Source organism: Barbus barbus (genome assembly GCF_936440315.1).
Source record: "Barbus barbus genome assembly, chromosome: 4".
NCBI classification, from domain to species: Eukaryota; Metazoa; Chordata; class Actinopteri; order Cypriniformes; family Cyprinidae; genus Barbus; species Barbus barbus.
This window is the reverse complement of record NC_136732.1, coordinates 17,021,903-17,046,607: the sequence shown is the minus strand read 5'-3', so window position 1 is coordinate 17,046,607 and position 24,705 is coordinate 17,021,903. Positions and strand designations below refer to the sequence as shown.

At 37.9% G+C, this 24,705-nt stretch overlaps 3 protein-coding genes across 8 annotated transcripts; 1 reads left to right on the top strand and 2 right to left on the bottom strand.

Annotated features, from left to right (window-relative positions):
* Nucleotides 1-100: 100 nt before the first annotated feature.
* Nucleotides 101-12,506, bottom strand: LOC306869142 (homologous recombination OB-fold protein-like). 4 transcript variants are annotated; one of them, XM_079415767.1, is made up of 10 exons: nucleotides 12,303-12,506; nucleotides 12,161-12,214; nucleotides 10,993-11,922; nucleotides 10,680-10,763; nucleotides 9,517-9,657; nucleotides 7,826-7,934; nucleotides 7,266-7,351; nucleotides 6,565-6,684; nucleotides 6,125-6,329; nucleotides 101-344 (listed from the first exon to the last, which is right to left on the bottom strand). In XM_079415767.1, the coding sequence occupies exons 1-10, from the start codon at nucleotides 12,312-12,314 to the stop codon at nucleotides 286-288; spliced, it is 1,800 nt and encodes a 599-aa protein (XP_079271893.1). In that variant the 5' UTR covers nucleotides 12,315-12,506; the 3' UTR covers nucleotides 101-285. The 4 variants fall into 4 exon arrangements, with proteins under 4 accessions (XP_079271893.1, XP_079271894.1, XP_079271891.1 ...); XM_079415768.1 differs by having other exon boundaries at nucleotides 9,517-9,654; XM_079415765.1 differs by lacking the exon at nucleotides 12,303-12,506 and having other exon boundaries at nucleotides 12,161-12,288.
* An 826-nt stretch (nucleotides 12,507-13,332) lies between these two features.
* LOC306869143 (small ribosomal subunit protein uS17) lies at nucleotides 13,333-15,411 on the bottom strand. Its single transcript, XM_079415769.1, has 5 exons — nucleotides 15,379-15,411; nucleotides 14,470-14,604; nucleotides 14,204-14,279; nucleotides 13,841-13,970; nucleotides 13,333-13,524 (listed from the first exon to the last, which is right to left on the bottom strand). Exons 1-5 carry the CDS (start codon nucleotides 15,391-15,393, stop codon nucleotides 13,401-13,403), a joined length of 480 nt encoding a protein of 159 aa, XP_079271895.1. The 5' UTR covers nucleotides 15,394-15,411; the 3' UTR covers nucleotides 13,333-13,400.
* Nucleotides 15,412-16,931: 1,520 nt separating this feature from the next.
* On the top strand, nucleotides 16,932-24,311 carry LOC306867569 (apoptosis regulator BAX-like). 3 transcript variants are annotated; one of them, XM_079413312.1, is made up of 7 exons: nucleotides 16,933-16,993; nucleotides 17,517-17,629; nucleotides 19,349-19,397; nucleotides 19,483-19,641; nucleotides 19,768-19,903; nucleotides 19,988-20,092; nucleotides 24,083-24,311. In XM_079413312.1, the coding sequence occupies exons 2-7, from the start codon at nucleotides 17,608-17,610 to the stop codon at nucleotides 24,179-24,181; spliced, it is 570 nt and encodes a 189-aa protein (XP_079269438.1). In that variant the 5' UTR covers nucleotides 16,933-16,993; nucleotides 17,517-17,607; the 3' UTR covers nucleotides 24,182-24,311. The 3 variants fall into 3 exon arrangements, with proteins under 3 accessions (XP_079269437.1, XP_079269438.1, XP_079269439.1); XM_079413313.1 differs by having other exon boundaries at nucleotides 16,959-16,993; nucleotides 17,514-17,629; XM_079413311.1 differs by lacking the exon at nucleotides 17,517-17,629 and having other exon boundaries at nucleotides 16,932-16,993.
* Nucleotides 24,312-24,705: the final 394 nt, after the last annotated feature.

Here is a 24,705-nt window from a genome sequence, read left to right as displayed (position 1 = left end):
TTAACATTGATCTGTACTGACATGTTCCTTCAGCCCATCTAATAGTAGCTATAAAAGCATGTGGCATTTGTCATTAAGACTCAAAGTGAACACGCAATTTATGGGTCTCGTCAGGTATTTATTCTTTCAATTTATGCATGAGACAAGTGATTCATGTACATATTTACAAAGTTTACACAAAAACTGAACAAAAGCAGTCTGGGTAGCAGAAGTTGCTTGTTTATTAGTGTATATGATCATAAAATGTCTCTACAACGATACTTTGTATTTAAAGTGATCTTGTGATTAATGTAATCCGTCATATGCATCCACAGGTAACTCCCCGAGCAGCTCATCAAGGTCATCTTAAAAAGAAACAAACACAGATTAATACTTAAATGCACACTCTCTCTTCACAATTCAAAAAACACCAAAGCATCTGAAAATTAAAAAGCTACATTTTCTTTCCCATCTAAATTCAAACAGATTTTACAACTTAGCACAGTATACCACCCACTGTTTGGAACACAAATCATTATTTGCTGAAATTTAATAGAGTCTAGTGAATTGTGTGATAAAAGCCATTAGGATAATTGCATTATTCTTATCAGAAAATCTCACATCGTATGTACAAATAAAGTGCAAACGATGTCAAAAATTCATGAATGAAAATGAATCCAGCTTAGGGGTGTGTGATAAGCAAACGTTTATCACAAATCATGATACACTCAAAATGTTGGCTGAATTATAAGTAACATCAGCTCATTCTAGGCCTGACAGAGCCTAAGGTTCTATAGATACTATAGTAAACCCATGGTCAGGTTTTGTAAGGATAATGACGTAGATTCAAAAGCTTTCTTATACCGCTTTGTGTGATCCCTCGTCTTCTTCCTCTGTGCTGTTTAGTATGTCAAAGCAGGTGAATATGGTTCAAATTAGCTGAAGTATTGAGTCATTTAGGGGTCCGAAAAAAAAGTTAACAAAATTGTGCCGAATTCAAACGGGTCTGGCAAAAGTATCCATTTAGACTTAGCCTGGCGCCCTGTCTAAATCTAGTTCAACAAAAAAGATTTTCTAACTTCATACCTGATGCTTTTAACATGCAAATGATGCAGTTCATGAAATTATAAAACAGTTAGTTCTGGTCCTTTAAATGGTCAAGTGGCACTTCAGGAGTACTGTCATTATGTCTGTTTGCACTGTTCCAGACCAGAATATATGAGCGCGGAAGTTGTCCTAAAAACACGACTGGCCAACTATGGTCTCAAGTTCCATCAAGTTCTATCGAAATCATAGTTCCAATGAACATTTGTAAACAGCATTGCAAATTTGTGTTTGAAACTCTCTCTCTCTCACCTGTGGTCAAATATAAGCATAGCAAACAAACTATAATAATTGGACATTCTCAAATTGATAAATTAGTAGGTTACTCTACCACCAGTAAGTGATGTCCAATATTGTTAAACCAACATGGTTCAAATGATGTAGGATATCCATGTGACTAGCTAGTTATTTTGTGCAATTTTGCATCATACTATGATGGTTGGGTAGCAAATTAAGTCACATTATGGGAAACAAACCCCAGAGCAGGTTTTGCTTGGCAGTGGAAATGGAATACATGAAGCAACGAGTATTCACAGAACACTTAAAGCCGAGGTCCCCAACCACCGGGTTGCGACCCACTACTGGGCCGTGGAAGAGTTGCTACCTGGTCGCAAGAACGTTCTGGGAAAAATGTGTATAGATATGACACTTATTTATTGTGTGTTAATGATTGTTATAATTATTCTGTATTTTCGTTGTATGCGATTGGTATAGAGTAGCAATTTGATGATTTCATGTTAAATAAGTAAATGAAAGATTGCTCTGCTCTGTCACATATTTGGGGTTAAACGGATCGCAGTTTATCCGTGAAACGTACAGACGAGACCCCACTGTTTGACATTCAGATTAATTTCGCGATTCAGATTAATTTGCCAATTTACGCGTTCAAGTAATTTTAAACAACAAGAAGAAACACAAGAGAGCTCAATTCGTTACTCACGCACTGTTCTCGCACACAATCAATGCGCATATATACATACATATATATATATATATATATATATATATATATACACACACATACACACACTCACCTAAAGGATTATTAGGAACACCATACTAATACTGTGTTTGACCCCCTTTCGCCTTCAGAACTGCCTTAATTCTACGTGGCATTGATTCAACAAGGTGCTGAAAGCATTCTTTAGAAATGTTGGCCCATATTGATAGGATAGCATCTTGCAGTTGATGGAGATTTGTGGGATGCACATCCAGGGCACGAAGCTCCCGTTCCACCACATCCCAAAGATGCTCTATTGGGTTGAGATCTGGTGACTGTGGGGGCCATTTTAGTACAGTGAACTCATTGTCATGTTCAAGAAACCAATTTGAAATGATTCGAGCTTTGTGACATGGTGCATTATCCTGCTGGAAGTAGCCATCAGAGGATGGGTACATGGTGGTCATAAAGGGATGGACATGGTCAAAAACAATGCTCAGGTAGGCCGTGGCATTTAAACGATGCCCAATTGGCACTAAGGGGCCTAAAGTGTGCCAAGAAAACATCCCCCACACCATTACACCACCACCACCAGCCTGCACAGTGGTAACAAGGCATGATGGATCCATGTTCTCATTCTGTTTACGCCAAATTCTGACTCTACCATCTGAATGTCTCAACAGAAATCGAGACTCATCAGACCAGGCAACATTTTTCCAGTCTTCAACCGTCCAATTTTGGTGAGCTCGTGCAAATTGTAGACTCTTTTTCCTATTTGTAGTGGAGATGAGTGGTACCCGGTGGGGTCTTCTGCTGTTGTAGCCCATCCGCCTCAAGGTTGTGCGTGTTGTGGCTTCACAAATGCTTTGCTGCATACCTCGGTTGTATCGAGTGGTTATTTCAGTCAAAGTTGCTCTTCTATCAGCTTGAATCAGTCGGCCCATTCTCCTCTGACCTCTAGCATCAACAAGGCATTTTCGCCCACAGGACTGCCGCATACTGGATGTTTTTCCCTTTTCACACCATTCTTTGTAAACCCTAGAAATGGTTGTGCGTGAAAATCCCAGTAACTGAGCAGATTGTGAAATACTCAGACCGGCCCATCTGGCACCAACAACCATGCCACGCTCAAAATTGCTTAAATCACCTTTCTTTCCCATTCTGACATTCAGTTTGGAGTTCAGGAGATTGTCTTGACCAGGACCACACCCCTAAATGCATTGAAGCAACTGCCATGTGATTGGCTGACTAGATAATTGCATTAATGAGAAATTTAACAGGTGTTCCTAATAATCCTTTAGGTGTATGTATGTATGTATGTATGCATGTATATATATATATATACACACACACACACGTACACGCATATATACACACATAATTAGTATATTATAGAGCATTATATAATGGTATATATTAGGGCTGTCGCGATTCGTCGATTATTAAAAATCGTCGACTTCATTTTGCTCGATTCGACTAACCAGCAAAATACCGGAAGTGGTGCATTTCACGGGCGAGAATCCATAAAACACATTATTAGACTATTTTCTAAGGCTGCATGATATATTAAACATTTAAAAATCATAATTAAGCATAATTGTGAATTCACAAACGCTATGATTTAATTGCGATACAGTTCTAACACAGTATATGCGCTTTAATTATTTCCATGCGTGCAGGTTAAGTAGCCCACGTGTCTCACAGCGGCTCCGTCCACAGTAGTTCCTCAGAAACTGTTATCATTTACATGTGGAGCGACTCATACTCATCTCTGCATGTTATTGTGAGTTTGGTTTATTATAGCGTTCATCTGGGAACGCAACGTGCACCATTTCATCAGATTTGTAAAGTAAATCATTTATAAATCTACACAAACACAGGAGAATACATCGAGATTTCAAAATAAAAGCTCAAACCCTCACTCTGAGTTTACACGGTTTGATGTCCACATATTCATGTAATTACAGCGGCTTAATTAATAAAGATTAAGTGTACATTTGAATTAAATGGTGCTTGTTCAATATTAAACAGTAATGTGTAAAAATAATCATCAGGCCGTCGGCGCCTCCTGCAGGGCTTTGCTGTAATGCGTAATCTACATTAGCTCTATTGTTTAGAATACATTATGTATTTCTTGCTTTTGATACTTTATTTGAACTAATTATTATTGCATCATTGCTATTATATATGTATTTTAAGTCATTTTAAAAGCTATAGTTCACTTACATCCGTTTATTACCAAAAAATGATTTATTATAATTATAGGGCCCTATGAAATCCGTTATATTTTCAATTTCAGTTTTCTCCATTTACATTTTTCTATACTCTGTTTTAACGCTGTTATACAATTTTATTAATCAAAAAGCCTGTCTAATTAATTGAGTTTTACAGTTTTATCTGTACCAAATTCTGTTTTCCATTATTTTCTGGATTCCATTTTAATGGTTGCATTAAATTGCAGTAATAAAAAGCATCTCCAATTAATTGATTTTACATTAAAAAAAGTATTTCTTTTTTTCAGAAATACTGCACATTTACATTTTTCACCTAAATAAATTCTGGTAAATAATATTTCTGGAGAATCAAAAAAGTCAAACAGGCGTGCACATCCCAACCACCCAGACCGGGCTCAGGTGCAGGACAACTGAGGAACTTGAACAAAGAAAAAGGAGAGAAGTCCGCACACTGAAAATAGCTGCTCCAAATTAATTTATTAACAGCAACGTTTCGACCCTCAATAATATTTATGGTAAATACTCCTTTAAAAAGTGTTTTTTGATTATAATTTTATTATTAGACTAGAACGGACACTTGCTTCTTGCACTCTGTTGCACTTTACTTTTGCTTTAAAAAAGGATTTAATAGAAATTTGGATTTCATTTGGTTTAATAAAATATTCTTATGTAAAATTGCAGATTATTTGCGGGAAATTAATCGTTTAGATTAATCGAAATAAAAATAGTCGTTAGTGGCAGCCCTAGTATATATAGAGTGTTCAGATGCAAAAGCCTCGAAGTGCCATTTGAAATTTTCATCTAAAATGAGCATTTTTAATCAGAATCCTATGTTTGGGTTCAGTAAATTTACTCTAATGGCAATGTAGAAGTCATTTGTTATGCAATTAAAGTGAAATAACAAATATAGGAGCATGACATAAATGCTTATTTTAGAAGAAAAATTCAGATGGCACTTCGAGCCTTTTGCATCTGAACTAATATATATATATATATATATATATATATATATATATATATATATATATATATATATATATATATATATATATATATATATATATATATATATAAATAAAAACACATACACACACATATATACATACATACATACATCTCCGCCCCCCCAGTCCCCACCTCCCCACCTCACCCCCTTCCAGCCGATCCGTGAGAATATTTTCTATACGCAAACGGTACTTGGTGTAAAAAAGGTTGGAGACCCCTGACTTAGGGTGTTTACACATGGCAGGTTTGGTTCTATTAAAACTAACTCTGGTGTGGTTAGTTTAATTAAGTGTAAATGCTGCCATTCAAATTTTGGTGCGCACTAAACAATTGGACAGAAACCAATATTTTCAGGGGGTCTCAGTCCACTTCCAAATTAACACTGGTGCAGACTGAATGATATATAGTCTATGAACAGAAAAAGGACTGAAGATATCTAAATGAACCAAAATAATAATGTGATGTTAGGGAGTTCCTGCTGTCAGTAAAAATACCAATCAGTTAAAAATACAATGAGTGCATTTAGCCCAGCACAAAGCAGTTTTAGATGTTAGGTAAGTTTGCAAAATATGTCACACACTGTCCAATCAGTTTGTGAGAATATCTATTTGGCTTTTTTGTATCGTATCTTTAAGCTTGTTGTTAAACATTACAGTGAGAACACCAAGGTCTAGCTGTAACATTTTCTTTTTGGACTGGACCAAAAGAACCAAACGTACACCCTTAGAGCAAGAAAAAGAAATCTGTCACTCCGCTCACATACTCTGTTCCACACCAGCTTTCAGCCAGTACATCACTTTGAGACTAAAACAGCACACTTGCTTGTATGATATTGCTTAATTGATGACTCCAACATACACACCTGTGTCCCATGCTGTGTCTCCTGTTAGTCTGGACACTGTAGGTGCTTGACAGAGCTCATTAGAGACAGCTGCAGCGTCTAAACCATCAGAAGCCCGATTTTCCTCAAACACGTTTTCACTGTCGTCTTCGTCATCAAAGTGGAGCTCCATCAGAGAGACCGGGCTCCCTGCAGGCCTTGTGGATTCACTATGCAATGTAAGCTCCTGCATGTACATGCAACAACCAGGGTGAAATTAACACAAAACCAAACACAGACACCACCACAAATTGTTTAACTAAGGAATATTTTGGAAAGGAAGCATCTCCTGAGGACAGGTAATTCACAAACAAGCAAAATGCTAAAGACCATATCAGGCTCATTAAACACCTGGAGAAAGGCTTCAGAATATAAAAACTACAGAAAAGTTAAAATAAACTGGAGAATAAAAGGTGACTCACCGGTGGAGAGTGGGATGGCTGGGAGTTGTGGAAGACCCCATCAGGTGGGTATATCCTGAGAAGGTTATTGGGTGTGACATTCAGGTAGTGATTTCGGTGTGATGGTGAAAACACACCCACCTTTAAAAATAATGAGAATTGGCTTCTTGCCTCATTATTCAATATAAACAAAGTCGAGGACTGGAAATGGAGAAGAGTGAAGGATCTGGATCTACAAATATCATAAGGACGATCTTGTAATGCCCACATAAGCACCATACCTCTGCATGAGCTTAGTGCTGTCAAACGATTAAATCACATCCAAAATAAAAGTTTGTTTACATAATGTGTGTGTGCGCGTGTATATTATATATATATATATATATATATATATATATATATATATATATATATATACACACATAGACACAAAGACATGCATGTATATATATTTCAGAAAAATGTTGTTGTTTTTATATTAGATATATAATATAAATGTATATATGCATGTAAATATTTCCAAAATATATGCTGTATGTGAGTGCATCTACATATACATATACATAGTACACACGCATATATTATGTAAACAAAAACTTTTTTGGATGCGATTAATCGTTTGACAGCACTACATGAGCTTTCTATTAAGCCATGGCTCGGAGTAGTCTAAAGTGTATATTATTTCCTGTGATAGTCTATAATGAGGTCTGAAATATAGTTACTTGTTTGAGTAGTAACACAGCTCCTGTCTTGAGCTCTCCCAGTCTTTCCTCTACCAGGCGACGATGAACTGTGCCCTGCATCTCACCTTCACAGTGCAAAAGAAAAAAAACAGAAAAAGAGAAGTCAAAAAAGACTTCTGAAAACAAGAGTGCAATCAGACCAAGAACACCAGCTCAGTCAGTGACCTCCTGATTTCACAGTCACTGTGATTGTGTGTGTGTGTGTATGAGAGAGAGAGAGAGAGAGAGAGAGAGAGAGAGAGAGAGAGAGAGAGAGAGAGAGAGAGAGAGAGAGAGAGAGAATAGATATGGTCACCCATATCACAATGGAGTAACATGTTTTCTAAATACTTAAGCAACAAAAACGTCATCTTTGAATTTTATATATAAATGTTAATATTATAAAAAGCCACAAGTACACAGAATACATGCACCCCAGCCTCATGAAGTTGGATGAGAAAAAGAGTCTGCAAAATGGTGGTGACTCTGAAGCAGCTAAAATATAGTTTTCATTTTGTTTAGTCACTGCCTGGTGGTGTATATACCCTAATTATTAGTACCTGTGGGATCTCTGAAGACGGCCTTTGCATCTGCATGTGTGTGTGTGATACTCTTCAAGACGACAGCCATATTAGGGACCTTATTCTTAGCTAGCTGCCTGAGAGCAGCCTGGAGTGAGAAAGTGATAAGTTACAAATAAGCAGCAAAGAAATCCAAGAGAATAAGAGAATAGAAAAGCATAAGTTGCAGCACAGCCTCAAGGCCATTGGTAATAAATCAAGTGAAAAGCTAATCAGCATTTGTCAGCCTAATGAATATTTAACACACGTGTACCATTAGCAGAGGATCGTTATGACACACTGGGCAAAACACATTAAAATTACATTAATAATCACTTTAAGGTGACTGATGACAACAGTGATTATGTTTGTGTTAATCATTTGGGGAGCCGAGATTCCTTATTTGTCCTGATTATAGCCATGGACTTCGACTTTAAGCATAAATAAAAGAAATACAAATATTTATTGTACAAATCTGGATAGAAATTAAGAAATCTGCAGACTAATAAAGATCTATCCTTAACAATATTTTTAGCACAAACACTCAAATAAGCTAATTTGAGATACAGTGCCCTCCAAAAGTATTGGAACAGAAAAGACAAAATTGCTCTGTTGGCTGTGGAGTCAAGACATTTACAAATATAATTAAAAGATGAATATGAGACAAAACTACAGAATGTCACATTTTATTATTGAATGATTCAACACAGATGTTTTACCAGCTAAGAAGCACTTTTAGAGTTTCATCCCTCTATCTGATGTGAGCATAAGTATTGGAACAGTTGCCTCACAGGTCTTTCTAAGTGATCAGCTGTGTCCTGTTGCATTAATTCTTCAGATATTAAATGCAGGGAATGTGTCGTATCAGTTATATCCATTACTTCTGTATTCTGAATCTTGCATTCGATGATGACACACAAACCAGGATGAAGATGAGGGAGCTGACTTTGAGAGAAAAGCAAGCAATTGGGATGCTAAAAGAAAAGAGGAAGTCAATTAGAGCTATAGCAAAAACAAAGGGCATGAAGAAATCAAGAGTTTGGAAACCAGCAGCGACACCAGCAACCAACAAAGACATGATCAGCTGAGAAAGAAACAGTAGTTGATGACAGACAAATCATAAAAGCTGTGAAATGAACCCTAAAAGACGTGTCTGTAAAATCACCAACAACTTCCAGAAAGCTGGGGTGATGCTCTGACAATCTACTGTCCTCAGGAGACTTTGACACAGAATTACAGATGCTACACAGCAAGATGCAAACCTCTGACCAGCAACAAAAATAGAAAGGCAAGATTAGAGGTTGCAAAAACTCTAATCTTGGGGGAGGGGGAGTGAATGTCCAGCGCTCTCTCCACCCTCAATACAACGACTGAGGTAAGACCCTTGAGCAAGGCACCGAACCCCCAACTGCTCCCGGGCGCCGCAGCAAAAATGGCTGCCCACTGCTCAGGGTGTGTGTTACCCTTATGCTCACATCAATGAGTGGGATGAACTCTAAAAGTGCTGTTCTTTTTATTTGGTAAAACATGTATGTGTTGAACCAGCTAATAATAAAATGTGACATTCTATAGTTTTATCTCGTATTCATCTTTTAATCATATTTGCAAATGTCTTGACTCCACATCCAACAGAGGAATTTTGTCTTTACTGTTCCAATACTTATGGAGGGCACTGTATCTGAATAGCTCACCTTGCGGAGTACCATGACAACACTGTAAGAGTGCAGAAAGCAAGAAGGGTTCTTCTCATCCAATCCCATTTCAGTCTTCATCACTGCCCACGGACCCCTGCTGAACTCCTCTTCCTCACTCACTTGAGAGCTGGAAACCTGCTGTGAAAAATGGACACCTTGTCTGATGAGTGCAAGTTTGGGAGAATATGTGAGAAAGCGGACCCGTGAGCAAAAAAAAAAAAGAAGAAGAATTCACAATATTTTGGTACCATATGATATTTTTCATATTTTGTCATCAGCTGAGATTGGATATTTAATAATTGTTGATGCAGATGTCCAATTTTTACATTTAGATGTGCATGCCATCATTTAACACTAACCATTTTAAGAACACTAGTAAATATAATACTTAGAATATATTTAAATAAATATTTATTTTATAATGTTGTTGCATAAAAAGTAACATGTAGCATTTAAAAATACTGTTTTTATTTATTTTATTTTTTTAATTCAGAATTGGTGCAAACATTAATACTTTATTTTTAAGTTATGTTTGTTTATATAAATTTGGGTCTCCTTACATTGAGAATGTATTTTATTTCAGTACTATTTATATTCAACATTTTTCTATATTTTGAAATAGATATTAGATTTTTATACATCGCTTTCACTTTAAAGGGATAGTTCATTAATTGCTCACCCTCATGTCGTTCCAAACCCATAAGACCTTCGTTTCATCAAAAATATCTTAATTTGTGTTCAGAAGATGAATGAAGGTCTTACATGTTTGGAACGACATGAGGGTGAGTAATTAATGACAGAATTTTCATTTTTGGGTGAACTAACCCTTTAATTTTAGTTCAGGTTTTAGTAATTCGATTATAGGCTTTTGCCATTTTTAGCTTCAATTTATTTTTTATTTCACTTGTAGTTATGGTCATTTAAAGGTATAGTAGGCGATTTCAGAAAGGCTAGTGATAGCAAGCTAACTTTGATCCCCACCCTCCCTTCAAATCACTCTGTTGCTACCCCAAAACTCCAGAGAGCTCCAAAGTTATTTCATTTAGTTGGAAAGAAAACATTTCTAATTGTTGTTTACATTAAGCCTTTTTTAATATAATATTTATATATTATTTTAGCTTTTTACAAAAAAATGATTTAGTTTAGCACAATTTACATACATCACTTCTTAACCGAGCAACAGCTCCATGTGCAGGCGTCTGAGGAACTGCCACAACAATGTCATCAAGACTCTGTTCACTGGCCTACAAGACAACAAACTGAAATTAAACCATGCAAATGAAAATAAAAAATACAAGTAGTCATTCATTAGAGAGCAGTGGAAATTTCCAGATTGCAGGGTACAGAACAATAATAAACATCAACAACATGTTTTAAAGAGAACCAGCCTTGCAGTACACTAAATAGCAGTTCTGAGCAGTATATATTGTGTGATATTAACCATAATAACAAGCTAAAAAGTGCTTGGCTCACCTGCAGTGGTAGTGCTCCTGCCGGGCCAGGAAAACGACGTGCTTTGGCTGGCATCATGCGGCTCTGTGGTCTCTGAGGTGTCTTATTGGCTGCAGACACCAGCTGGACCAGGTGATTGGTCAGGACAGGCGTGTTGAGAGCACGAGATGTAAATGTGGAAGAGGACTCCATATTAGAAGACACAGAGTGGAAAAGAGACCCTCGGGGCTGCAGCGGGGTCCTTGGTGTCGAAGCGCCCCTCTGGCACTGAGGTGACACAACTGGATGCCTGGGAGTCACAGGTCTGGGCAATCGCGAGGCTGGTGTAGTAGGACCATGCATGTGATTTGCATTCCGCAAAGGGGTAGATGGATACATGTGGCCTTGGCTGGTGGACACAAATGAGGTATTGACGAAGGGCTGTGTAATTGACACTGAGGAGGTAGCGCCGAACCTCCCATGAGAGGACACTTCTGGTACCGACAGCCTCATGCGTTTAGCAGGTGAAATATTGTCCAGGGGTGCAGCTGGATTATTTTGTGGCACAGAAACCAACTGAGGAATGCTATCCAGTTCCTCCAGATCCACATCCCAGTCGTCAAAGTCATCCTGAGGAGGGAGGTCTCTCTGCGGGACTCTAAAGGATGCTGGGGGTGAAGGGTTTATTGGGTTAGAGGAGGGTTGCAGGGATGACACGGGCGCTCGGAGAGAAACGGAGGCAGAGATTGACTGATGGCAGGGCATGGTGCGATCTGGTAGGGCAGTGATAGTGCCACATGCTGGGGTACGAAGAGTCAGAACAGAACCAGATTCAGACGCATTTTCCCCAGGGCCTGATGACAAGCTAACAGAGCTCTGCTGTACATGCATGGATTCAGATGATGGTGCTACAGAAGGAGCTGTAGAGGATGTGTGCTCTGATGGACACGTCCAATCAGCTTCCAGCAAATCCTATAGACGAGAAATTATGAATGACCAGATAACCAAGCAAAGATGTGTGTGTGTTGTCATTTGTAAATAAAACTTCTAAAAGGCGGAACATACCGAGATGTAAGTTATAGTCTGTCATATTATTTCTAAGCACATTATAAAGTGTAACGTTACAGTTTAGTAATGTGCAAATGGCATTACTCAACTATACTCTCACGCTTTAAATGCATTTTAAAACAAAGTAAATTACATTCCAAACCTCATCGTCAAACTCCTCTCCAACGGTGAACAAGCCCTTCCATTTATTACAAGCCTGTATCAACAAACAATAAATAGCACCATTAATCATCAGTTTACATAGGTCTTGGTTAACAAATTAGCTAGCTGTTTGTATAGCTTACCGTCGCTGTCATGTCTGTTCAGTTAATAAGAGCAGATATATAACACGACAAGCATCGACTGTTAATGCAAGCAAATATCCGTTGGAAGTTATGTTCTAATTTGATATGCAGACATTGAAAACGCATAATCTCCGATTTTTACAGCTTCGCGCCGCCACGTTCAAACACGCACAGGTCACGTGTTCTGTTGCCGCGCTCAGTACTAGCGGCGCAGCGCCACCTGCTGTCCACTTTGGGTAAATAGTAGTATGCTGAATGAGGGGAAAAAATGCCTCAATTTAGCCGAGATAATTGGCAAAGGTGGAGATATTACTTTAATTTACACGTTTTGCTTATAGCACCTAATACTAAGCAAATGGCATCTATTTTCTACTTCACTGAGTTCAAAGTGCATCTGCCTTTTATTACAGAAACTGCTGCCGCTAAAACCTAATGGATTTTACCACGTTCAGATGTAGAGCACGCATAAAATGCGAGGATATGCATAGATATTTATAAATGTGTAAGCGAGTCTCTCGGTAGCGACAAGTATAAAATAAAAACTATAAATAATGTGGCTAGCGAAGTTAAATTATTAATGAACAGTGAATTAAACAAGTCTACAAAACTAAAGAAACGACAAAGCTGGGCTTATAACCTACATAAATTTAGCAGTCACACATACCAAGTTAATGTTGACTACTATAGCTTTTAGATAAAAGGCGAAAAACGCTTAGTTGAAAAGTTTATGAACATTGAAAGGTTAACAACTTTGCCAGTGCTAAAATTACTCAGCTAAAAAAAAAATCCTATTAGAAATATTTTTAAAGTGACATAAGATTACTATAAATTAGAATGAACTGAAAATATAAAAAGCCTATTACTATATTGTATTATATTACTATAAAAGATGTACTACAATATTTATAAGTTTATAAACAGTTGAGTAAATATCTGCTGGTCACTTGAATAAGGTGTTAAAGGGGATATCCAAAATATATAATGTCCAGGGATATAAGAGAAGGATGCTTATGCAAAGTGACTTGCAGACTTGAAATACAGATTTTTTTATTTTCTTTCCCACAAACAATACAGAGGTGCCATATTGTTAAAACAGTTCTAAAACTTCTGGAACTGCTTCTTGGCTCCAGCTGCCTTGGTGACCTTCAGGACGTTGAACCTCACCGTCTTGCTGAGGGGTCGGCATTCTCCAACTGTAACGATGTCACCTACGCTCACGTCCCTAAACAGATGGAGAACATTAGTGATATTCAAGAAAAACATTCAGTAATTAAAACTTATACATACATCTCCCAATCTAAACTACTAATAATCCCCAACACCTTGAGGGCAAAGAAACATTTTAAGCATTATCTGCTGCATCAGTGATGCCATAAGGCAGTGTCGTCAGAGCCTGACAGACTTGGAAGACCATCGTGAGAATAAACATCATTTGCAGCTCACCACTTATTTAAAGCATGTGTTCAAATCCACAACAACAACAAAAAAAGGGTCCACAAGTTTTACAGCCCCTAAAAGCGCCAAAGTAGAAATTTTACCTGAAGCATGGGGAGAGGTGGACAGACATGTTCTTATGCCTCTTCTCAAAACGGTTGTACTTGCGGATGTAATGCAAGTAGTCCCGTCTGATGACGATGGTCCTCTGCATCTTCATCTTGGTCACAACACCTGGAAAAAGGTGATTACAAATAAGTTCACATACGCTGTATATCAATGGCCAGCATACAGAATCTGCGACTTCCAATAAGGACCAAGATACAACAAAATTAGATGCAGGGAAGCATCAGCAAAGCCATTAGGCATTATCCTCAAAACCCCAAGGGTTCAGAAGACCATCGTGAGATAAGACATCATCTGCAGCCCTGACAAAACTACAATTAGCTGGCAAACTACAGACTTACCGGACAGAATCCGGCCTCTGATGGACACGTTTCCAGTGAAGGGGCATTTCTTATCAATGTAAGTTCCAGCAATAGCCTGTGGAAGTAAAGCACAAGAACTTTAGTCATTTGAACTCAACTGAGGTTACACAATAGTAGCATATTCAACTGCATCAGTATTGCCAAAGGCAGTATCCTCAGAGCTCTCTTGGAGTCTAGGAAGACCATCGTGAGAAAAGACATCATCTGCAATGAAAAGTTACACTTGTATGCGAACACAAGCTCACCTCTCGGGGGGTTTTGAAGCCCAAGCCAACGTTTCTGTGATAACGTGGGAGCTTTTCTTTGCCACTTCCTTCAACAGCCAGAACCCGCTTCTTGTTCTGGAAGATGGTGGGCTGCTTCTGATAAGCCCTCTCGTTCTGAAACAACACCACAAGCACAGAGTCAGTCATATTCCTGACAAACTAATGCATGTGCTGGAATAATATTCATATAAAGTTACAGAACACAAAATTCTGATTAAGGTTTCCACTGGACCATTAGTATAGCCTCACCTACACCAAACCTGAAGAACATTCAGAGGCAAGTGTTATCCCAATTAAACAGACATTTCAAAACACTTCAGGGATTTTATGCTGCATCAGTGATGCCATAAGGCAGTGTCGTCAGAGCCTGAGAGACTTGGAAGACCATCGTGAGAATAAACATCATTTGCAGCTTCATGCCCATTTAGAGCACGTGTACAAATCCACAAAAAGTGTCTACAAACGTTATAAAAATAACTACATAAACGGTAGTTTTAGAGCTCTCTATTTCATCTTATCATCCATGTGCTATCCATGCCTTGCAAACAAATCCGGCTATTTTACCACATAAGACAGATTCAGCAGACTAAATACAGCTATTTTATTTATATCATAGCTTGAAACCAAAAAAACAGTTGCATGTTTAAATAAAATCACTTTCTGCTGGTCGGATAAGGCAAGGCCGCTCGCCTCCCCGTTCATCAACGCTTCCTACCCGTTAACCGGAGACGAAAAACACATATTCTAGTCCCCAGTGTGATCCATTTCGCCATGATTGCATCCATTGTGGTTTCTTTGCCGTTTATCTACCAGAATCTGTGGCTTTGCGCTTAAGCTTAACGTGAAATCAAACGCGTTTTCACGACCACGCCGCTCAGACTCGCATACCTGTATGTCCGCCATCTTCGCCAGCCGAGTCGTAAAGAGGACTACGCATGCGCGAGACAGACGGAAGAGCGGGTTCCGCGGACGTGACGACACACTGTGGGCGGGGCCGTTAGGTTTGTAATCCGTGATAATTTAATTATTTACATTTAAACAATTTAAAAATCGCTGTAACGACACTGTGTGGGTCACCGTCTAATTTCAGTGTTGAGAAGGTATTTAATTCTTTAATCTCTCATATATGTTTTACCAGTGTTGGGAAGTAACTAGTTAATTGTGTAATTAATTACGTTATTTAATTATAAAATAAAAGTTCATTGTAATCACTTACAGTTACTGAGCGGAAAGTGTATAGTTAAATTACAGTTACTTATGAAAACGTTAACGATTACAAAGGGGGTTAATGTTATCTTACATTTAAATTTTTCACACACCTCCACATGCAAATTTATTTAATTTCATTCATAAATTGCAGTGACTGCTCTAAAATACGAGACACCAATGTTTCAGGAGTTTGGGATATAACGTTAGAATATGACAAATGCTTATTCGGAAATTGTTTTATCTCCTATTTAGGTTTATATATATATATATATATATATATATATATATATATATATATATATATATATATATGCTTTATTACTTTAATACTAACTGTTAACTGTTTCCTGTGATAGCTATGCAAAGATATGATTGCAAAAACAGTATCATACCCACTAAACTATTTCTTGTTATTATTTAAAATCTGTATTTAACCTCAGTATGATCTGAAAGGAAGTCTGATTTTGTGGTGGCTGTGCTTTATAATTAAATCGATGAAGGATTTCTAAGGTGACAGTAATCAGTGTTGAGTACTACTGTAAGATTAGCCCTGCCTGCTTTACATGTTTGAAAATGATGACCAACAGTTGAAAACATTAACATTTTAGAAAAGTAATCAAAACGTAATCAGTTATATTGCAATAATTGAAATACTTACATTAATTAGTACATTTTTAATAGGGTAACTTGTAATCTACAATTACATTCTCAAAGTAACCTTCCCAACACTGTTCTTTACCGTGATGTAAATAAAAACAGTTTGTTTAGGTTCACATTTATTATAAATATCATAACTTATGTTTGGGCATGAATTAAATTCAGTAAAAGTATGCTCTGAAAGAAATATAATCTTTAATGTGATTCTACACAGATGGAGTAAAGATTATATATATATATATATATATATATATATATATATATATATATATATATATATAATAAAGTTTGCATGTGTGTCTTTTATGTGATAATGCGTTTATGGCTAATAGTGTGATATAATGAGAATATTGAACTCATATTCGAAGAAGAAATCACTTCAGTTACATTCTGAAGCCCAAACTGAGCAAAATATGCAATTTGGTGCAGATGCTGTTCTGCTAGCTTGTCATATTAATGATGATATCTTTATAATATGTCAAGAACGTTTCCTGTAAATCTCTATTATTATTTGAAGTGAGCCGCATCCGACTCGCGAGAGACTTCCTTCCTGTCCAAAAATTGACGTCACGCAGCGGAAGAGTTTTCACTTATTTTCGTGCTAATATGGCAGCGCCGTCGGGTGGAGGCGATACGGGTAAGTGCCGCTTTCATGTTCAAATGATGATTTTCGCCTGTTTTCCCGATTCGTGACTCAGATGCCCGACAGAGTACCTAGACCGACGCTTTAATGTGTATGAGGATAGTATTTATCTTGCAAACTGGGAGTTTGCTCAGTGCCGTTCACTGTCACAACACCGCTGTCTGTCTGAAACATGTCTGTACACATACCGATCACCGGCGGACGATCCGGCGTTCAGAGCTACAGATGATTAACGATAATGACACGAGCTAAACAAACAAACCACAGTCTCCTTTGGCTGTATCCCAAAGTGAGCCGTCTACCCAAACAACAGTTTTGGCCATCACGAGCGTTCCAAAAGAACGGATGAGCATCTCAGGAGCGTTCCAAACGGTCGATTTGTTCAGAATGCGCCTATGATGCCCAGAATTGATCATGTCTTGATAGGCAGCACGCTATTTTTGAGACACAGCCTCTGTGCGCTTGTGTTGGCTGTGCTCACATGCCCCGATACCGCGATGTTGTTGATTTCCAGAAGAGGTGACATCATCGTTTCAGTGCTGATCTGTTAGGAGGGGGGAGTAAACACTCATCATCACAGCTATAGCTGGCCATGTACAGGTCTCGAGATGGGTTGCTGTCGATTTAAAGGTATAGTTCACAAAAAAAGGTCACCTTTGTTGCCTAATCATATGTTCCAAACCTGTATCACTGTCTTTGTTCTGTGGGACAGTAAAAGAGATGTTAGGCAGTGTAACAGTCACTGTCTAGTCAGTCACTATTCACTTACATTGCATCATCTTCCATATAATTAAATTGAATGGTCACCAAAGCTGTCATTCTGCCTAACATCGTCACATACAAGTTTGAACCAACATGAGGGTGAGTGAATGACAGTATTGTCATTTTTGGATGAACTATTTATTTCAAATCCTGCTGCTGTATTAATAAAATAGGCCCTCCAGTTGTATTCTGGCAGATCCTGCTCCTGGAGGGCCGGTGTCCTGCAGAGTTTAGCTCTGATCCCAGTTACACACACCTGAAGCAGCTAATCAAGGTCTTATTAGGCATGTCGGAAACTTCCAGGCAGGTGTGTTGAGGCAAGTTGGAGTTAAATTCTGTAGGACAGTGGACCTCCAGGACTGAGTTTGGACATCCCTGTATTATGCGGTCAAATTGATGTGTATATATAAAGTGTGGATGATATGACTGAAATCTTAATTTTATTTCACAAATATACATACATATGTTGTTACATTTCTGTTGTAATTTTAAATGCTATTGAAATATCACAATTACTGATACAGGCTATTATTGAAGTAAACAACTAAATATTCTGTAATAAAATAAGATCAAATAGATAACAAATAATAGGACATAAAAATACAATAGAACATAGACACGAAGGAAATAAAGTGCTTTAATTTTTCTAGTAGGTTAGTCCAAATATACTGTAGAAATTGAATAAAGTATTCAGTCAAAATGTATTTTTTCATTTGTTTTTTTATTTTATTTCTTCCCAAAATTGTTTACATTCACTCAAGACATTACTGGCTGTGTTTACATGAACACTTTCTAAGACAGTAGTTTTGAATTTTGGTGAAATTCATGAAAACCAAAAGGGATCAGTTTGTCCCCAACACCATCATAGACACAATATTTGTGCAGCTTTACCAAACACATCTATCTACAGAAATGTTGCATGCACATTTATGACCCTAAATGATAAAACGTCACAAAATTTCAAGAATATTTCAACTAGTGTTTCATGCAATTTAAATATGTGCCAAATTAGTTAAATTAGTTATAAATACTTAAATAAGACTTGAAATGGAGTTTGTTTCCAAGCTGCTTACTTTAATTTCTAGGTATCTGTAATCAAATGCTATCTAGGTAGGCAGCTCACTAGTTTTGCGACACAGCCTGTATGTATTGTGTTCATGTCAAGTGAAGTTTTAAAGTCTTTTGTTTTATTTGAATATTTAAATATGTGAACTGATACATGCAATGAGTTATTTATGATACGTACTTGAGGGATTTAGCTTTGTGCGAGTCTCTTTCTCCATTAGACAGCTCATGCATATTAGTTTCTTTAAATCAACTTTACTAACCAGGAAACTGAAACCAAATGTGTGCTGAATTATACATACACTGCTGAGTCATGTCACAAACAATATGGAACGATTCCACTGTCAGCTGCTTATCTGTTCACTTTTAAGGTCACAATGGTGGTGTTAGACCTGTGTATTGACTTTGTACTTCTGTTTTTTTAAGCTGAATATATTTTACATCCATTTGGTTCACTCTAAGTGTCTTTCCTCCTGATTTTGTATGGTTTTTCATTATTATTTTTATTTCCAATATTTGAAGGCATTGGCAATGACCAGATAATTGCTTTGGGAGCTACTCTTCTCAATAAGTGAGTATCATCTTATCTCTTCTTCACATGTTCTCTGTGTTTGTTTTTGTTCATTACCTCGGTCATCTCGTCCCATCTCTCACAGCTTCATCTATGAGCGAGTTCGTCGCCATGGAGACGGTGAAGCAGAATTAACCCGAAGTCAGCTGGGTGGTGTTGAGCTGTGTGACCCCAGCCATAAACGTCTTGCGCAGTGTTTGCAGCAGATTGGAGATGAGCTGGATGGAAATGTGCAGCTGCAAAGGTAATTGATTGCGGAGGACATCTCAACTGTCTCTAAGTACAGAGCCTCCTGCTGTGCTCAGAAATGCCCACTGGATGGCAATGTGCTGCAACTCATCCATACCTCTCCACTGTCATTTTGATTTAGGATGTTAAATGACTCCACTCTTCAACCAACTCAAGAAGTCTTCATGAAAGTGGCCCGTGAGATCTTCTCTGATGGGAAGTTCAACTGGGGCAGAGTGGTGGCGCTTTTCTACTTTGCATGTCGGCTTGTCATCAAGGTGAAGACCTACATGAGGTTAATCTCGTATCGAAATGCATTGTTTTGATGTTTTAAATTAATTGTCTAATTCTTGTACTCCTAGGCTATTATAACCAAGATTCCTGACATTATCAGAACCATCATAAACTGGACTATGTCCTACATTCAGGAACACGTTATTAACTGGATCAGGGAACAGGGTGGATGGGTAAGTCTTGACAGTGAATTCCTTACACAGTGACTTCCTTAAAATCATGTGAAACATCGGGTGACGATGTGATATTTTAACACGGGCCACAATGACCTTTACCAAATCCACTGATACCACGATAAACAAAATACACAAAACAACATGAAGTCAACCATTCAAAAGTCAATTTAGTCAGTTTAGGCAAAAAAAGTATTTAGTCAGCCACCAATTGTGCAAGTTCTCCCACTTAAAAAGATGAGAGAGGCCTGTAATTTTCATCATAGGTACACTTCAACTATGAGAGACAGAATGGGGGGGGGGGGAGAATCCAGGAAATCACATTGTCTGATTTTTCAAGAATTTATTTGCAAATTATGGTGGAAAATAAGTATTTGGTCAATAAAAGTTAATCTCAATACTTTGTCATTGCCAACAAAGGGTATATAACAGAGGTCAAACGTTTTCTGTAAGTCTTCACAAGGTTTTCTCACACTGTTGCTGGTATTTTGGCCCATTCCTCCATGCAGATCTCCTCTAGAGCAGTGATGTTTTGGGGCTGTCGCTGGGCAACACAGACTTTCAACTCCCTCCAAAGATTTTCTATGGGGTTGAGATCTGGAGACTGGCTAGGCCACTCCAGGACCTTGAAATGCTTCTTACAAAGCCACTCCTTCGTTGCCCGGGCGGTGTGTTTGGGATCATTGTCATGCTGAAAGACCCAGCCACGTTTCATCTTCAATGCCCTTGCTGATGGAAGGAGGTTTTCACTCAAAATCTCACGATACATGGCCCCATTCATTCTTTCCTTTACACGGATCAGTCGTCCTGGTCCCTTTGCAGAAAAACAGCCCCAAAGCATGATGTTTCCACCCCCATGCTTCACAGTAGGTATGGTGTTCTTTGGATGCAACTCAGCATTCTTTCTCCTCCAAACACGACGAGTTGAGTTTTTGCCAAAAAGTTCTATTTTGGTTTCATCTGACCATATGACATTCTCCCAATCCTTTTCTGGATCATCCAAATGCTCTCTAGCAAACTTCAGACGGGCCCGGACATATACTGGCTTAAGCAGGTGGACACGTCTTGCACTGCAGGATTTGAGTCCCTGGCGGCTCTCTGCAGGTCATTCACTAGGTCCCCCCGTGTGGTTCTGGGATTTTTGCTCACCGTTCTTGTGATCATTTTGACCCCACGGGGTGAGATCTTGCGTGGAGCCCCAGATCGAGGGAGATTATCAGTGGTTTTGTATGTCTTCCATTTTCTAATAATTGCTCCCACAGTTGATTTCTTCACACCAAGCTGCTTGCCTATTGCAGATTCAGTCTTCCCAGTCTGGTGAAGGTCTACAATTTTGTTTCTGGTGTCCTTCGACAGCTCTTTGGTCTTGGCCATAGTGGAGTTTGGAGTGTGACTGTTTGAGGTTGTGGACAGGTGTCTTTTATACTGATAACGAGTTCAAACAGGTGCCATTAATACAGGTAACGAGTGGAGGACAGAGGAGCCTCTTAAAGAAGAAGTTACAGGTCTGTGAGAGCCAGAAATCTTGCTTGTTTGTAGGTGACCAAATACTTATTTTACCGAGGAATTTACCAATTAATTCATTAAAAATCCTACAATGTGATTTCCTGGATTCTTTCCCCCCATTCTGTCTCTCATAGTTGAAGTGTACCTATGATGAAAACTACAGGCCTCTCTCATCTTTTTAAGTGGGAGAACTTGCACAATTGGTGGCTGACTAAATACTTTTTTGCCCAACTGTATATTTTTTTAAAGAAATTGACGCTTTTATTTGGTAAGGACACATTAAATTGATTGAAAGTGACTAAAGACATTTACAACCTTGCGAAAGATTAAATTTCAAATAAATGCTGTTCTTCTTTCTATTTAATCTAAGGATTTGGTTTTATTGTTTGGCTGTGCAATTATTGACTAATATTTATGTCAGCATAATAATTATGTCAGCAAAAAAGTCAGATTGAAACGTAGTTAAATTTCTAAATTAATAATCCATGGTATTTGTTTAAAAAAAGTACCATTAAAAGTATATTTATTTCTGTTTTTAAATAATGATTAATGTGTGGACACTAACATCTATTTGTGATTTCTTTTTACTTGTTGTCTGTACCACACGACTCATTAAGAGACATTTTTTTAAGCCATTCGAATTAAATATGTAAAGCATTTTTGAGGGGGAAAAAAACAAGTACAATCCTAAGAACTTAAAATGAAAGCAGTTTTTTTTTTCCTTCTATTTAAAATAGTTTTTCTTTGTCATGGAAACAATCAGAAATGTCATTGAACCTAATACTTTCTGATAAAATCTTATTAAAGGGATAGTTCACCCAAATATGGAAATTACCCCATGTATATGACTTGATTCTTTCAAACAAATACAGTCGGAGTTATATTAAAAAAATGTCCTGGCTCTTCCGAGTTTTATAATGGCAGTGAATTAAGGTCAAGATTTTGAAGGCCAAAAAAGTGCATCCATCCATCATAAAAAGTGCTCCACACGACTCAGGGGGTTAACAAAGGCCTTTTGAAGTAAAGCGATGCAGTTGAGTAAGAAAAAATATTCATATTTAAAGGGGACCTATTATGTTCCTTTTTACAAGATGGTAAATAAGTCTCTGATATCCCCAGAGTGTGTATGTGAAGTTGTAGCTCAAAATACCTGACAGATAATTTTTTTATAGCTTGTTAAAATTGCCACTTTTTAGGGTATAAGCCAAAACGCGCTGTATTTGAGTGTGTTGCTTTAATGCAAATGAGCTGGTGCGGAGCTTCAAGAGCTCAAGCTCTGTCATTAGCAGTGCTAGCCTTTGCAAATAAACATTCCACTATTAGTACAAGCCTGTTATCTTTACAGAAAAACGTACTGTGTTTAAACGTCAGTCATCTGATTGTACTGTGCATAATAAATTCGCGTTTATGAATTACACAGACGGGGAGCACGGCGGGTTATTTTGTTAAAAATAACAAGCTAGTCTCATGTTGCATGGCATGCTATCACAAACTTTATAAGTCCCACTCGTGATTATGAGGTCAACAAACTCAAGCGATTGACTCGCATTGCTTTCATATGCAACTTTTAACAACCACATTTCTATTCACGATCTTTCATGGGCAGCACCAGTGAAAACAGACAGAGACAATGGTAGCTTTAGCATCATTAGCCTTACAGAGTGCCAAGAAGCTCTTTCAGAAAGGCAATTTGGAAAACAAACGCATGATACTTACTTTGTCTGGAGCTGACGTTCGTGCACGAATTGGTATTGACCCCTACACTATTGGGGACTTTACCGATTTTTTTTCCAGTACTTTTCCTTAGACAATGAAACTTAACCACAGTGTCCTCAGCGGCTCAGATGGAGGGAGTCTATGGAGACTCCTATTTTCATTAGTGCATCCCAAAACAAAGCACTTATGCTTAAAGGGCAGCGTCACAAATGGGCGGGACCTTTTCTCCTCGGTGACGTGAACCGAGGGAGAATCTGAAACAGCTCGTTCTGAAAGACTGTTTATGATTTTTTTAGATTATAAAAAAATGAGTTGGTGGATTTTTAACATTATAGGCTGGATGTTTTCACACACAACTGTTCAAACACCTTATAAAAGTGATTTTTGCATAATAGGTCCGCTTTAAAACTTTATAAACCGTAATCTCTAGCTTCTATTAACTGTCGTGCGTAGGTTCATTAAAGAGTGGTGTTCCAGTGGATGACGTAGGTGTAACCTAAGCTCTGGTGAGAATATGATAATTTCGTGAAAACAGAGTTTTTACATCAAAGGAAAACCAGTCTCCTCTTGGCTTATATTAAAATCCTCTGACATTTTTCTTTACAAATACTAGTTTTTTACTTCTAATTCATGACCGGTGTTTTGTTTTGCTCTCTCCTCTGCACTTCTGTGTTCGTCACTTCTATTTAATTTGTTTAATTGATTCATTTATTTATTTATTTGAATTAAAGCTAAATGTGGTCAAATTTGCCCTTTTTTCTCCCTCAGGAGGGAATCCGCTCCTATTTCGGAACCCCGACATGGCAGACTATTGGTGTTTTCCTGGCCGGGGTGCTCACCACAGTAGTGGTGATCCGTAAAATGTGAAAAGACTGGCAGGAAGGTGGAGAGCAAGAGAAGAGAGTTGAGACGATGATCAGAGGGTGAAACAGACGAGCAAAAGAGAACAGAAAGATGAGGGGGAAGAGGAAAGGATTTGGAGTAGAGATGCAGAGAAAAAGACAAATAAGAGAGTTGAAAACGGCCTCAACTAATCGAAAGAGAGGAGGAGGAAAGAGTGAGAGTCAAGCATGATGCAGCGGCTTCTCGAGCCACTCTTGTTACTCCTGAGCTTGTGCTCTTTCTCATCTACAACGTTAAACCTTGATAACATTTGCACTGAAAATCAGAGATTAATGCATAAAAAGTTCAAGTTTAGGCTTGATTTTAGCTATTTATTTTTAGTTTGGGCTTATGGGTGTCTAGGTTATATACAGGACTGAATTGGTATTTGATTTAATCTGTTAAAATTGTCTCAATGCAGAAATTTCTCATATTATATTATTTTAATTGTTTGTCTTACAGTCAAAATTACATGCGGTAAATAGTTATTATAGCTTATAAATGGAATT

What these genes read in the sequence shown, in the direction of transcription:
- LOC306869142 (XM_079415765.1), bottom strand. Translation starts at nt 12,250, where the DNA reads ATGATTAATGGTGCTATTTATTGTTTGTTGATACAGGCTTGTAATAAA. An exon ending in TTGTCATGGTACTCCGCAAG is followed by an intron (nt 7,935 to 9,516) that starts GTGAGCTATTCA and finishes TTCTCACTCCAG; the next exon opens with GCTGCTCTCAGGCAGCTAGC. An exon ending in AGACACAGCATGGGACACAG is followed by an intron (nt 345 to 6,124) that starts GTGTGTATGTTG and finishes TTTCTTTTTAAG; the next exon opens with ATGACCTTGATGAGCTGCTC.
- LOC306869143 (XM_079415769.1), bottom strand. An exon ending in GCTTCAAAACCCCCCGAGAG is followed by an intron (nt 14,280 to 14,469) that starts GTGAGCTTGTGT and finishes TTACTTCCACAG; the next exon opens with GCTATTGCTGGAACTTACAT. An exon ending in CAGAGGCCGGATTCTGTCCG is followed by an intron (nt 13,971 to 14,203) that starts GTAAGTCTGTAG and finishes ACCTTTTTCCAG; the next exon opens with GTGTTGTGACCAAGATGAAG.
- LOC306867569 (XM_079413311.1), top strand. Translation starts at nt 16,963, where the DNA reads ATGGCAGCGCCGTCGGGTGGAGGCGATACGG. An exon ending in GGAGCTACTCTTCTCAATAA is followed by an intron (nt 19,398 to 19,482) that starts GTGAGTATCATC and finishes CATCTCTCACAG; the next exon opens with CTTCATCTATGAGCGAGTTC. An exon ending in TCAGGGAACAGGGTGGATGG is followed by an intron (nt 20,093 to 24,082) that starts GTAAGTCTTGAC and finishes TTTCTCCCTCAG; the next exon opens with GAGGGAATCCGCTCCTATTT.